Source organism: Phaethon aethereus (genome assembly GCF_964289735.1).
Source record: "Phaethon aethereus genome assembly, chromosome: 12".
Lineage (NCBI taxonomy): Eukaryota > Metazoa > Chordata > Aves > Phaethontiformes > Phaethontidae > Phaethon > Phaethon aethereus.
Genome location: NC_138588.1, coordinates 2,970,795 through 2,986,907, shown reverse-complemented (window position 1 = coordinate 2,986,907; position 16,113 = coordinate 2,970,795). Strand labels below are relative to the sequence as shown.

The window sequence follows — 16,113 nt, the reverse complement described above, 5'->3', positions numbered from 1 at the left end:
ATTTACTCTTCGCTGGGTGAGGAACTGGCTGGATGGCCGAGCCCAGAGAGTTGTGGTGAACGGCGTTAAATCCGGCTGGCGGCCGGTCACAAGCGGTGTTCCCCAGGGCTCGGTTCTGGGGCCAGGCTTGTTCAATATCTTTATTGATGATCTGGATGAGGGAAACGAGTGCTCCCTCAGTAAGTTTGCAGATGACACCAAGCTGGGTGGGAGTGTTGATCTGCTGGAGAGTAGGAGGGCTCTGCAGAGGGATCTGGACAGGCTGGATCGATGGGCAGAGGCCAACTGTATGAGGTTTAACAAGGCCAAGTGCAGGGTCCTGCACTTGGGTCACAACAACCCCATGCAACGCTACAGGCTTGGGGAGGAGTGGCTGGAGAGCAGCCCGGCAGAAAGGGACCTGGGGGTGCTGGTTGACAGCTGGCTGAACATGAGCCAGCAGTGTGCCCAGGTGGCCAAGAAGGCCAACAGCGTCCTGGCCTGTATCAGGAATAGTGTGGCCAGCAGGAGTAGGGAAGTGATCGTGCCCCTGTACTTGGCACTGGTGAGGCCGCACCTTGAATCCTGTGTTCAGTGTTGGGCCCCTCACTACAAGAAGGATGTTGAGGTGCGGGAGCGTGTCCAGAGAAGGGCAACGAAGCTGGTGAGGGGTCTGGAGCACAAGTCTTATGAGGAGCGGCTGAGGGTACTGGGGTTGTTTAGTCTGGAGAAGAGGAGGCTGAGGGGAGACCTTATCGCTCTCTACAACTACTTGAAAGGGGGTTGTGGCGACGAGGGCGTTGGTCTCTTCTCCCAAGTAACTAGTGATAGGACAGAGGAAATGGCCTCAAGTTGCGCCAGGGGAGGTTTAGATTGGATATTAGGAAAAATTTCTTCACCGAGAGGGTGGTCAGGCATTGGAACAGGCTGCCCAGGGAGATGGTGGAGTCGCCATCTCTGGAAGTGTTCAAAAAACATGTGGATGTAGCGCTTCAGGACATGGTTTAGGGAACATGGTGGCGCTGGATTAATGGTTGGACTTGATGATCTTGAAGGTCCTTTCCAACCTAGTGATTCTGTGATATATATCTAGGTGTATATAGGTCTCTATTCAGAGGATTTTTCTTTCCCAACAAAGAAATGGGGGAACATATACAACTTGCTCCATTAAAACAGGACTGAGGAGGACTGAAAACCAACCAAAGTCAAACTTGATTTACATACAGAGATTTGATCACAGCCATCCAATCAATGCCCCATATTTCAGGATGATAATTATGCAGCCATACTCTTTAGCACTGAAATCAATCCACTTAGAACTCATGAAAGATGGATTAGTAGTAGTAAGCACCTGCCATTGCACAAGTAACCACCACACATACTATGTTTTGAGCTGTAATTACTTAAACTAGCATGGACATAATGACTAGAATGCTCGTAGTAACCTGAAATCAATTTGATATGATAATTGCTTTGTGTTTAGTGCATATACATTTGGACTTAACTATATCATTATCCTGATGAAAAAAAAAATTACAATGTTCTTTGTCAACAGAGGGCACCATCTAGCCTCAAGACCCCATCGGTCACAAAGTTGCAGAAACTGTAAGCATTTGTTTGACACTTTTTTCCCCATGATGAAATGGAATTAATCTGTTCTAAGAAAATGCATAGAAAATCGGCTAAAAGTAGAATGAAAACAGAAATAACTGGAAAATAAAATTTTTTCCCATTAATAAATATGTAGCTAATTAGACAAATACCAGAAGAAATGCACAAACACGTTCCTCTTAACTTCAGGTTTAGTTTTGTTACTTTTTGGTTATGGCAGCCTAGTTTGAGCTAGTTCCTAAAAACTTTAGAGCGGAACTGCTATACAAACTTGCTATCGGCATAAAATCCATAACAAAAATTTCTATTTACAAATACTTAATATATGTAACCTTCTCTAAATCCACACACAACTACTGAAGCAAAAATAAACCCACGAGTAAGAAAATTTAGAAAGAAAAAAAATTTTTTAGTTAGGCATAGTAATGTTGAAAGACTGCTACCAACAGGAGCATGATACCAAGAATGCCGACCAAAGACTTTGAGAAGTAACACTAAGTATATACTGAGTATATTAAACATTATATTGAAATAAAATTCTGAAATACAAGTTTAATGATTTTTGTGTGGTTTAGAATCTTGTATTAGAAGCCTTAGCCACTTCCATTTTTGTATCACATCATCACAAGGAAATAGATAATTTGAGTATCACGACTATTTCCCAGTGGTTCTGACAGTGCACTGCTATCCCTTAGCAGTATTTTAGATACTAGATAATTAGTATTACAGAAAAATGAAGTACTCTACACAGTTCTGAAGGAGAAATATTAGAATACTGTTATTTCAGTTCATTAATGATGGCATGACTAAGTGTTAAGACTCTCTCGCCCATGAAAGTTCACATCTCATTCTCTACATGAAGTTCCTATACTTCATATTGATATGGAGTATGATTTAATTGTTATAATTTTCAAGCAGATGCCCATATGAAGACACTGGAATTTCTTCAAGACTAAAAGCTGATCATGAAAACCAAAAATGACTATTCTCCTCCAGGGACAATGAAGTGAGACACAATATGCTTAATCCAGGAAACGTGCCAACATGTGCAATAAGATTTTAATGTAACAGAATAAAAGGCAATAATGTTCCATGAGGATTGCACCTCCACTCTGCCATGTTTAACAGGAGATATTTCTAGCATCCTCATTTCAAGAAGGATGATATATTAGAAAGTTCAGAGATTTGAAACAAGTAAACCCCCCCAAAGTTTGGTCAAAAAGCTAGGTTTTGCCTTCAAAAACAGGAAGCAAAAAAATTAACATAGAAATACTTACTGAGAAATTGTATTGGTATCTAGGTCAACACAGCTAACGTCTGGTGGAGGGTCATAGAGATCAAAGTATCTTGAATCAATTCCCACTATGAATGGGCACGGTGCACTTAACACATCTGCCAGTGCCAAGGGACAGAGAGGAATATATGGGCAAGGCCAGTGGAAGGGAAATATCATCTTTGAAAATACGCAGAGATAAAAACATAGGTTAAACATGCATAATATAGTCTATGCAAGTATAAACCACACTTTACTAACTGGCACTTCAAAATTATTTAACCTGGCAGATAATTATTACTGAAATCTAGATGCAGATTATTAAATAAAAAATGCACTCACTTCTCTAAAACTCAATGTATTTAATTTGTAGGAAGAAAGCTCTTCAGAATAATAAACTGTAAATAGTAGAGGTAGCAAAACAATGCTTAGTGAAGACAGGCAGGAAAATAACATGTATTTAAATTCTTCTGCAAGAGAGAATACAGTGCTATTCAAGAAAATTAGGAACTCATATTCAGTGCATTGGGATGACCAAACAACATGCTTTATTTACGCACAAAGAACGAACAACAGTTACTGTCTCTCTTCTGTCTTCATTAGCAATACAAAGTTTTCTCTCTAATGATCTTTATTTTTATTCTTATTAAGTAACCTTTAAGCCTAACAGCACTACTACTAATTTTAGATTTTATCTAAAACACCAACTTTTTTCCCACCACTTACAGGCGTATGATTAAAGGAATGTTACTTACAGAGACTAACGCCTCTGTCACACTAGTAAGGACAGAAGGTCGCAATGAATGGATGAGAATTTTATGTTCCGTCACAGCAAACACAAGTAGAGTTACTGCATTTTCAGGTCCTAAATTCTGAAGTAGTGCAGAAAACTTGCCCCCACTGTTACAGAACATAAACAAACTGGTGAGTTACAAGGGACCATTAAAAAAAAGAATGTTCAATAACAAAATAGAAAACAAGGCATTAGAATAGGATTTTATAAACTTAAATCTTCAAATCTTCTTTTTAAAGAAGACTGCAAGGCAGACTGCTTGGTACACTTCACTGTTCAGTGAAGAATGGTTACTTGCCAATAGTAACCATGATTCCTTGACACTCTTCAATCAGTCTAGACTATTTTCAGGACACGTGCATGATGATTTTTCTTTTTGAAAGCAATTTACAGGGAGACAACATGTGTTTCTTTAACCATTCTCCTACACAGAGACACAAAAGTTAAGACAGTCACACAACTCCTTCAATTACCTTGCAATACAAAAGCTGCACCATTTTGGGAGGAGAGATACCAACTCATAGAAAGGGGATCTAACAATCTATATTCTGCCTCCGGAACCACTTAAATTATTTGAAAACACACAGATATTGTTCATTAAGTATGTAAACTTGTCAGGGTACAGGTCTAATCACATAAATAAACTTCAGATACCCTAGCTACAAAAGGCACCAGACAAGGTAAGTTAATTTGCACAACTACAACTCAAAGTACCAAATCTTTTCTGCAACGTAAATCAGAATACATTTCACAATTAACCAGAAGATACTGCTACTTGCCTCAGTGGAAGGGGTGATGACACAGGTTGGCTAAGAATAAGGTTATCATGTGGAGACAGCTGGAAAAAGATTTTAAAATACATTCTTTTTATTCCAAGCTTTGGAAATATTTATTAGAAATTACACAACAATGACACAGAACATCTAAAAATAAAATTCTAACTAAGACAAACTTTATATAGCCCAGTTGTATAGCACTGTAAGAAGTGGTGTGCAATGCTATGCATCAGTTATCTTTTAGTAAAAACCAGGCAAAGCATGCTCTTTTCTTAGTCAGAATTGAATACATTGCATATTCATAAAGAGGAATTTAAACTACCTAATACTGCAAAAAATTGAATATATTAACTGCTGAAAAATAAAGCCTTCTGTATTTTAAGGGAAGTGAGGACCCATAGTTCATACACAGGTTTCGGAGGCCGGCAGGGATTCTTTTTGGAGTTAGAGGAAGAGAGATGGATAAAATGCATGGAGGGGAGAGATGGCAGATCATAACGTAAAGTAATATTTTCTTCGGAAGGCATGCGAATTAGGCTCTTAACTGGTAAAAACTTCTCAGCTCAGCTTTGATAGAATCTTTAAAATTTGCATTAGTTGAAGATCCAAGACAAAGATCTTACTAATTCACGTTTCTTCCTTACAGTGATATGACATCATGAGAAATCATTCATATATTCAGCATGAATAGGAGGATTCAAATGAGTACAAGCATAGAGATACACAATCAATTTATCAAAGCTCAGCTGACATTGTCAGCCACACTAAGTCCAAGGTAACAAGATACCAGTTAGCTTAACCCTCCCTGCTAAGTGGTCATGCATTTTCTATCTAGTGTATAAAAGCACACATGCAAGTACAAGCAGCAGCAGTAATTCGGTAAATCGCAGTTAACTTGTACAACTAAGCTGCAAGTTCAGGCAAGTTTTACTGACATTTCACCTAACACTGCCTGGACAGACACACAGAAGGTATGACATGGGCAAGAGCCTATGCAGTACCGCTTCCCTGCATATTTTACATAACAGAGCTTTTGAAGGCTAATGCTGCATTTGCCTTCAGTGACAAATGAGGATGGCCACACCACTCTACGTGCTAGATCTGTCTTCAAGCAAGTCACCTCGTGACAACACACCATTAGCTTGTTCAGTGGAAGAATTCAAAGACCTCATTTTTTCAGCCTGAGGTAAGCTTCATAAGCTACCCTCGGAAAGGAAGCATCGGCCTAATGTCCTATGACTTTTGTGTTTGAGCAACAGCAGACAAACACAATCAAGCATCTATTCAAAGAGCATGTCTCCCTTAGGCAGAAGGGGCACTTACTGCCCCCGTTCTTCAGGGGGAGACACATGGTACTCCCTGTGCTCTTGAAGTTTGCAGGTTGTGAATACGTCATTAGAGCAGGAACATCTGTGTAACAAGGGGATGTAGGACACGGAGAATGGACTCTAGCAGATTTCAGATCTGAAACAACCTATCAACAGTGGCAGCTGGAAACTGGCAATCAGTAAAACATTCAGGAATGTTCCTAATGGCTATAATTTCTTTGAAACTTAAAAGTCAGATACTTGCCATGTTCTCTCTCACTTGTAACAGATGCTAAGAAGGATCTAAAGAATGGGTTACACATCCAGACTGGCATATATGCAGTTACTAAAATAAATCACATCTCATTTTCAGGAAGCATATAGGCACTTGCAAGACATTCTACAGCAACACATATTCAGAAAGATTTACTAATTATTTAGCAAAAGACTACCATGTTTTAAATTAATAAGCTTCAGAGAGAAATTACTATTTCTTCAATGAAATGGAATCCTACTTTCAAGAACAGAGGCATTTCCCACACTATTTTTGGGAAAACATCTTGGATACAGTCACTTCTGATTTTATTCAGTGCAGTATCAAACACAACTCAAAAGACCCTGAAAGCAGCTGGAAGTACTTATCCATAGACCTCAACTACCACTGCCTATCTTAAAAGCAGTATGTCCTCCATCTGTACTATCAGCTACTAAAGTTATACTAACTTGACGCACACAATATTTTGTAAATAAGGTGTAATAGACATAATTTCACATCACTTATGTCACAGACTTTGTTCCGGGATATACACTCGTGTATACATTGACAGAGTTCCCTAAAAATTCAGACTAAAAAAATTAAATGTTTTTCTGTACATTTACTTATAGTTCTCTGTAAATGTGTGTTTAGTGTTCCCTAGCACAAATACTTTATTGAAGGTGAATACAAAAATAAACCACCCCAAGATGTAAAAATACAGGGTTTTGAACTGAACTTTTAAATCATAATAAAAGTGACAGAAATGTCAGATACAGCTTCAGTATAACTGTTCTCCAGCCCCTTTTCAGTAACAGTAATAAATGTCACTTCTTTAGAATATCGAAGTACACTAAGGAGGATCTTTAATATTCAATACATTCTACAGACGTAACTCAAGATTGTATTTACTCTGAAAGAATTCAATAGCATATAGGCTACTACATTAAGTCTGAAAACTGCACAGAGCACTCTATATTTTATTTTGTATCAGTAGTACCAGAAAGTAACATCCTTTTGTAATGACTTATTCTACCAATCCTGTGGTTTTGAACAACTACAACCGGAATAGAGCTGTCTTTTCTCAGAAATAAAATTTTAACATGTCTCTACCTGTTTTGCCTCTTAGGAGGGGAAAAAACACCCCTGAAGATTTAATAGCACTTAAAAGCCTTTGAGATATGGACTTCCTCTCTCCTATCAACACAGACACAGGTGAAGTTTCAAACAACAGGTAACCTAACTCTAGCAATTATACCATTTCACTCACACACAGTAAAATATGCTATGTCTTGCAGGTAGGACAGCACAAGGGTCATATTTGATAAACTGTGCCTCTGTTGAATGTGCGTAGCTCTTGCTCTTTTCAGTAAGAGCTATCCATTACATAAAGGACAGCATGAAGCCCTCTGGGAAAACGCGTAATCATGGATCTTCACATCTGGTTTTCATTTTATTTATTTATTTTACACTCAGACTTCATACAGTAGCAAGATGAAAACAGTTCAAAAGTTATTGCAATAATCAAACTAGATGCCAACTTTGAGTGGTTTTTCATTAATTTCCATATACTCTGAAAAAAAAAAAAATTTAGTTCTAAGCTCACTAAACAGTATCTTGCAATATCTCATTAAAGTCCTTACCTAAACTGGAAACAGAACAGTGAGAAATCTGCAAAAACTAAGTGTATGAATTTAAGAAAAAAATCCTGAGAAAAATAAATTGAACATAAAAATTACATTTTCCATTTACTAACCTGTTCAACAGCTGTTTTGTCTTCAGTTAAGACATAGCTATTAAGAAGAAATTTACACTTACCTGAACTAGGATTCTTGGCCTCTGAGGGGATGGAAAAGGAACTTTATGCATGAAATGGGAAATGTGTCTAGAAGATAAAAAAAATATCAATTTAGTACAAATTATAAGATTAAACTGCTTTACCTCAAGACAAAATTATTGCCACTAAGAGAAGTCATATAAAATTGGCACATACTTATTCAAAGACAGCAGCATAAAACCAGCCCCCAAATCCGATAGGGATATTCTGACCTTGATAATCTATTTTTCTACTAGTGACAAGTAAAATGGCAGGCCAAATTCTTTCAGACTACAAGCTTGGTTTGTGTGACCGAAAAATTACAAGGAGGTTTTTTTTGTTTTTAAACATTTGTAAAGTAGAAATATTGATGTTTGAGTATCACAATACCATTTTACAACCACATTTCTGAGATTGGCTTGAAATAGCACTATACCTCAGAGACTAGCACTGGTTATTTGGAAAAAAATAGTCACAGCTGAGTATCAAGGACAGTCATTAAGTTCATCCACTTTCTTCATACCCATTTTCTTCATTTCCAAATACAAAATGTTATGTAAGATTTCTGATGAAAAAAGTGTTAAAGTTTTTCCATATACTACAAATACAAAAAATGTTTTTTAAATTTGAGTGAGTTCTCAGTTCTATAAATTGATTAAACTTACAAAAGCTCTAAAAGCCTAGGAGTTCTATGTAATACACGCTTTCACATTAAAAGAAACTACATGCAATCAGTACAAACTTCGGAAGAAACAGGTAATCCATCATAAACTGCATGCTACAGAACATACCTTGCTGTGATTTCTGCAACTCTTACCATCATTATGACACAGAAAACCAACCAAATTTTGAAGGAATTCAGAGAAACCCACAAATAAGCATTGATTTACATAGAAAACTCATTTTACATGTTTCTGATTCAAAGCTATATATTTCATACTTACATTTCAATGTAGCTGCATATTATGCCATTAGCTACATGCAAGAAACCCACATTTTTAATGTGTTTTTCGGTTTGTGTACTTGTGCTAGGCTTAACTATTTGTTGTAGTTCTATAATCACATAACTGGCATTAACCAGAACCACTGACAGAAGAAGCAGTCTCGTCCCTCTCCTTGGCCACCCCTCAGCTGACCTCCCTCGTGTCAGCATCAATGTCTGCGCAGCCACATGGCAAATGAGAAACGGAAAGGAATCAGGCTGACAACAGGTTTGGGGTTTTGTCTTTATTCCTAGTATATGAAGATGGTGGCAGAAATATGGAACATACAACAAACATCAAGGGAAAGGCCTGCTGCTTGCAGAAGCGGGGCTGCCTGAAAATGTTCAAACAGGCATGTATGGCACAGACAACGTTGATCATCATTAAAATAGCCGAAGAAACTAGGCTAGATGCCATATTAACTTCATGCAAGACAGTGTAGCTATATTTAAATTATCCACAGTAAATTGACCAGTCAGTTCACAAATCAGAGAAATCAGAAGCAGCAAATAAATCTGTAAAATCAAAATTAATAAAACATTTGTTATACCTACTTCTCATTTTATTCACTCCCCAAACTCCAAAACCAAAAATAGTTCTCAGCTTAAAAAAACAAAAATAATAATAAAAAAATCTTTTCATTATTGGAAGTTTACACTATCAGAATTTTAGAGCAAGTACAGTAGATACAAAGTGGAATAATGAAGTGGATAAACAACCACAACAAATGCTTAATCCGTAAAGTCAAAGTCTCATAAAAGTTAATATTGAAGTTTAATCAGAAAAAAGACTGATGTGTAATAAAATAAAAAAGCAAATATTGCATCTGAAATCTGACGCATTGAAAAGTTATGTTAGCCTAGAAATTTTAAATGGTATTATGTATCAATTACAGATATCAGCCACTCCATGGAGGTAAGGATTTCCTCTGCATTTTGAAATGTGAAATCCGTTATGTAAGAAGGAAAATACGTTTATTTATCAAAAATACAGGAAGATTACTAGTGCAAAAAATTCAATCTACTTTATTACCTCTCACTACACAACAAATAGGCATTTGAAAAAATGCAAACCCACGTATTTCATTCTCATAACTTAATGCATGCAACATTGAGAAAGGATTTATAATCTTGCTCCTCCTAATCACTGTGCTAACGGGTGCAAAGCTAATTAGAAAAGGCTTTCAGAGATACCTTTGCAGGCCCTTAAATCACAAATAAAAATCCAGGCTTTTTCAGGAAGTACGTAAAGATACATTTAATCAATGGAGAAAAGTGCTTAATCTAGTGTAACTGTTATGTGCAATGTTTGATGACTAAAGCAAAAAGGAAACTTAGAAGTAAAAAAGGGTGCTCATCAACTGAAATTAGTTAGGAATTTTTGAAATTACTTACTTCTCAATGGGGAGGACATGTGGACCAGAAATGGAGTAACGATACAGAAAGGTAAGAAACTTCTTGAAAGCATCAAAGAAAGGCCAGTGAGAGAGCAGACAGATGCATTTATTTGTTTGAACTGTTCTGCAGGTGTCTGAATTTCCCTCAGCAGCAGCTGCTAATCCCAGTTGAGATTTTTGTTTCTCTGTGAGATTCTCTTCAGGATACAGTTCATAAAACTGAATAGCAGCACCATATACCTGCAAACAACATACGTGATTTGAAGTCAATAAATCTGCCTTGATCTTCAAAGCAATCTAACAAACCCCAAACATGCAAGGAAAATCAAGTCTATGTCACTGTTTGAAAAGTTACATTAGTGAACCATCTTTTGAAGCAATCTATTCCAGACTATTCTTATGGCTGTGAAAATCCAGGCTACTATTTATGTAAAACACTTAATATCATATGAGAAAGAGTAATTTATGAAACAATTTAAGTGAGAGAAAAAAAATTATTATCCAGAGTACAAATACTGTTGTTTACAGTCAACTGCTCCTACAATTGCCTTTAAAGCTATTTTAGGAATCCTTTAAGCAACTCAAAGCAGTATTCCTCTGACATCCAATTCACTTTTTAGAACAGGTATATACATGTAAGGTTGTTTCTATGCTTGCAATAAAAATAGTATACTTGCACGTATATGCCGTCAGAATTTTTATAGCTCTGTAGTGTCAAAGGCTAACATGATTGGAAAGCAAAGGAATACAAGTTTATATGATCAACAGTCCAGCAGTGAAACAAATGCAAGTCACTCTAAAACTGTCTTTGACTTAAGCCCAAACAAATATATTCAGGTTTGTCTATGAAAATATGTATTACCATAATCCTGAAATGATAAACAACCAATTTTTTAAACTTAAATTATTAACAGTGATTTTTTTTAGGCTTTCAGAATACCTTTTCTGCAGAAGCTCCAGTTAATACAAATGTAGAAAAAACTGGGAGAGGGTATTTACTGTTAGACGGCCAACATTCAATCGTTGCACCCATCGGGAGACAAAAAAGAGGCACAGATTCTGGTAATGGGAATGATTCATAATCTTCTTCAGGATATCTGCATATTAAACCTATAAAGGCAATTTGTAAAGAGGCAGTTATGTAAGGAATAGCAGAAACATATTTGTAATAGCTCATTCCATAAAAACATGCCCAGAAAAATCATGTGTGAGCATACACTAACTTCAGAAATCGGTAAAGGAAAGCTGTAAATAGTCAGGCATAGCGCACAGCTGGAAAGGGGCAGCATAGTTCCAAGGCCTAAGGAGAAATCACCTGACTAGCACATTGGACTCAAGTCCTACTTACTATTCTAGGAACTATTAAAGACTAATTTATCTTTTTCTGTTTGCAGGTTCTGTGCATCTCAGCTATTATTATAATAGTTCACATTCATCACTAGCATGAGTAAAGATTTAAAATTTACTTTAAAAAAGGGTAACCTGAATAATTGAGAAATAAGACTGATGTTTCCAATTATGAAAGCAATTACTTCTTGCCAACAAATGTTTCCTGGAAAACCCAATACTGTGTTAGATATTGGATAAATTTTTTTTTAATACTATCAATGGAATGGAACAAATTCCTCTCAGCTGAGGATTCAGCTAATGTGCTATCCAACTCATGTATTTAGACTTAATTTTAAACATAGCTGTAAAACACGAAATTCTGAAGCAGAGGCTAGTAACATGAAGGTCTTCAATTACATCATAGGGCTGTGTAGCAGTCTATCCTTTCTTATTGCCAACCCAGGGGACTGCAAACTGAGAATGAATATTGCGTGAAGGGATTTAGGATTTCTCTGCATTGGAGGACACAATCACTACACATTCTTTTCTAACGTACAGTGAAATATTAGTAAGCAATAATAACTCGTAACCAAGGGCAGCGTTTTTTCCCCCGCCAAGAAGCAAAATTTTGTGCAAGCTACTACCAGATGTGTGACCTTTTAAAATTTGCATTTATTTACAAATTTATTGTCCACCTTTATTTAGTCCTAAAGTACTGTTGTTTAGAGAGCAGCATCTCAAAGGGATATAAGTGCATCAAAGCTTAAGGCTGAATCATGCTCATAACTTGCACTCAAACAAAATCAGGGGTTTAAAAAAAAGAAAAAAAAAGAAAAACCAACACATTTCATCAAAGCCATAGCAAATCTAATTCTGTCTTATAAATAAAACAACAAAATAAAGATGATACACAACCCAAAAATACTTAAAACAGCTTAACGCCACTGATGTTCAGGGCAGTGTGGAAGTCTGCAGCATTCTTCAAAATGTTTCTTAAAGAAACTGATCATGAAAATGCAGCAAAAAATTTTTGCAATATTTACTTCTGTGTATATATATCCTTAAGGGACAGGTATCAGCAACAAAAACAGAGGTGGGAGACACACGGGTTTGTAGAAACCTACTGAAACACAGCTGTGCTTCCAATTAAAAGAAAATTTTAAAACAAAAGGGTCGTGATACATAACTCTAAGGCTTATTTCAGGACATTACTTTAAAAGAGTTCTTCAGGGAAAGATTCCTTTTTGGATAATGCCAAGACAGTGTGTCTGTCAAATAAATCTTCAATTAAAAAAAAAAAAAAAAATCACATTACAAATAAGCCTGTACATCCTGAATTGAAGATAAAGAGAGCTAAATAGTAGTTACATACCAGCTTTATATGATATGGTGTTGGTTTTTGCCACAGACTTTTTATAACATAAATATACTGCTGAGCCCCACTGTAAAACAGAAGAAGTTATTGGATTACGTGATGAAGTATGACAAAAGGACATAACAGACTGGAGGAAATCCTCCTCTTCCTTGTTTACAAAGAACCTTAATCTACACACAAAAACATGGAGCATACAGGGATTTTGGGCCTGCTATGCTATCCTTTCTGAGAACAGCCACAAACAGATAACTGAAAGAGAAGTACTGCGGTAGCTCTGAGCTAACCAACCCATGGCATGGATTTAGTTAACCCCTAAAAGAGAACTGGCTTGTAGACTTATAGAAACATGAGATCTATAAATTATTCTCCAAAACATTTGTTAACCCAACTACAGAATTTTAAGTACGACTGTCATCCATATAAACATTTACACTTTTCTCCATTTTGTTAAACTTCTGGCTTAAACATGCGTATAGACAGATACACATACATACACACACTCATTTATATATACACACAGAGCACGCAGTAACTTCTGTTATTAAGTACATTTGTATATCACTTTAGAATGGAAAAGATCGGCACCCTTTAAAGGCACACAAAGTTTTTATGGATGGGAGAAAAATATGGCAATTTCCATAATACAGCACTCCCATGACCCAGTCAATACAGGGATTGGTAGAACTGAAAAATTCATTTGTTAATGCCTACAGGCATATATATAAAAACAAGTACAGATCAATTTCCATCTTTTTTGCATGATACCACACGCACACGTGGTCAGCATCTTCAACAGCATACTGACTTTTGAGGACCCTACGAAAGCCAGCATATAGGTTGCAGATTCAACCAGGAAACCTAAATATTAAGTTCTGTAAAACAAAGTGCTGTGATGCCTTGGTATTTTAGCAGGTCTGGCTTTGGAACCGTATTAAGCATTTAAACAGGCTTACAGACAACAGCCTCCAACATCCCTCACATGCAACTTTCTTCAGAGAAAAAGTTAGTGAAACTACTGAGGAGAATGACACATAAAATAGCATTGTAGGTAAGGGGAGAGTTTAAAAACAAAACAGGAGGCAGTTGTTAGATACAGAACTCCCATCACAAGAGTCAAATCAGTGTCAGAAACTGCCTCACCTGTAAAACCTCCAGTTATACACATGGTAACACAACAGGTTTTAGGGACTAGCCCAAAGGTCCTGACATTAGCATTTCTAAGTCAGCACTAAGAAGACTATTTGCTCCAAGACTTCCAAAAAGACTTTGTTACAAGCAGGAACAAAGAAACGTAATCTCTCAAGATTTGATTTACCTTTGGGGAGTGCTTATCAAAATTTTTCACCAGGTACTCTGAGAACCATCACAAATACTCCACAAACATCACTGAATATCAACTGTTCAAAATCCAGATTTTGAACCTTACCATACTATTATTAAGATTCTTGTCAACCTTGCAGAAAGTATGTGGAGGGGTTTCTCCTTTACTTGGTATGATTATACATATATCCGTAACAGCCAACGTGTTTTGTGTCATGTTTTCGGATGCTCTTCGGTAAGTGATGTACACTCTTTGTGATGAGGCACTGCCACTAATGTTAGCAGGCCGACCATATGGAGTAGTTTGAATTATTTCACAACCTTGCTTTACTCTTTCTTTCCCATCATATAAAACCCTAGTTAAAATGGGATGAACAAAAGTCAGAAGGCACATAATTTTTTTTAACAATTTGAATACTAATACTATACTAAGAATTATAACTGAATAGTACTAATTTAACAGCAGCTCTTGTCTCACCTCTGATCAAAACATTTTTCCTGACAAGTTCAGGTCCCACTATATCAAATTGCATTCTAACAGAAAAGCTTCATGATGAAACTATAATAGTTTTCCTCACATATAATCTCCTTTAAGTATTTTGTTTAGTGCAAAATAGTGTTATTTTCAATTCTATTAAAGATTCATTGTCTGATCCTAAGGACATCATACAACTCACCTCTTCTCAATCTGTATTAAATAGTTTAAGCATCTTATCTCAACCAAAATATATACATTGACAGTTATAAAAGGCTTTGAAAATTATAAAAGTCTTTGAAAACTCCAAAATGCAAAGGATTACACTTGTCACTAAAATCCACTCAGCATGCAATTTTCCTAACATATTGGGTTACAGTATGCTCAAGTCAAGAAATATCTTCCTGTTTAGAGTTTTGCCTTATGTTAAAAAAGTATGGGTTTTTTACCTCATTACTCAAATAAAACTGCCAAAATCACTTACTGATTACTTACTGAAAAACCACTCACCCCAAATCAGTAAGTGGGGGCTTATCCCTTCCTCGGCGATAACACAGGTATATTTGTGGTCCTACAAGACTGCCATTATTAAGATCTGCAGACAGTCCTGAGGGAGTAACATCTATGCATTTATATCCCTGAGGAACTTCCTCCCCCAGAGATTTATTAATTACTGTTACATCTGTAATAGGTTCTTTTGGTTTAGCGATTTTATGGCAAGCATCATTGAAGTGGATTTCTTCCTCTAGTGGTTTTGAAATATCTGTTAATCCTGCGACAACAAAGTAGTCAGCAACACGAGCCCCTTTGTCTTCCATCTTCCATTACAAGACGTTATAACTGGCAAGAAAGAAATACATATCAGTATTTTTAAAAGGAAATTATAGGATATCAGAAATTAATAATAAACTTATGTTTATTTTTAAGAACAGAAAATTTGCAGTAATATAAATGAAAACATGATGTTTTGCAGGAGAATACAAAAGAAATAGAGAGATCCCTCATCAGATCATGTAACATTTTTCATTTGTAATCATGATCTTTCCAATTTGGAATTCTCAGCCACAATCAGGAGTGTTAATTGTTAAATCTTGGAACGGAAAACCCAAGTGGTCCCTTTTTGTTCATCTACACACTAGAGTAGCTGAACCAACGGGAACAGTAACAGCAAAATACTGTGCAAAGTTCCGCAAATAGTTCACTACCTAAAGCCCACGGCTGAGCCAAAAAGCAGTTCACATGTACTTTGCATATAGTCTATTACTGCACTCTATTCACCATGACAAGGGATCTTCTAAGGCATGATCTGCAATTAATTTGCTTCCTGAATATTAAACATATATGCAAAGGCTGTCTTGATTATTCTAAAGAAAAAATTATAATATTTGCAGTCATCTCACCCTATGGGATTTTACATCAGATACCAA

General features: G+C 36.4%; 1 protein-coding gene across 1 annotated transcript in view; it reads right to left on the bottom strand.

Annotated features, from left to right (window-relative positions):
• The window catches only part of DENND4A (DENN domain containing 4A), a gene marked incomplete at both ends in the record, with an annotated part of 40,351 nt that extends 24,847 nt beyond the window's left edge, over nucleotides 1-15,504 (bottom strand). The window contains 9 exons of the mRNA XM_082005126.1: nucleotides 2,868-3,043; nucleotides 3,619-3,763; nucleotides 4,436-4,494; nucleotides 7,811-7,877; nucleotides 10,186-10,427; nucleotides 11,128-11,297; nucleotides 12,889-12,958; nucleotides 14,318-14,567; nucleotides 15,197-15,504. Of these exons, the coding sequence (XP_081861252.1) occupies nucleotides 2,868-3,043; nucleotides 3,619-3,763; nucleotides 4,436-4,494; nucleotides 7,811-7,877; nucleotides 10,186-10,427; nucleotides 11,128-11,297; nucleotides 12,889-12,958; nucleotides 14,318-14,567; nucleotides 15,197-15,504 (1,487 nt within the window). The remainder of the gene's footprint in view (nucleotides 1-2,867; nucleotides 3,044-3,618; nucleotides 3,764-4,435; nucleotides 4,495-7,810; nucleotides 7,878-10,185; nucleotides 10,428-11,127; nucleotides 11,298-12,888; nucleotides 12,959-14,317; nucleotides 14,568-15,196) is intronic.
• Nucleotides 15,505-16,113: the final 609 nt, after the last annotated feature.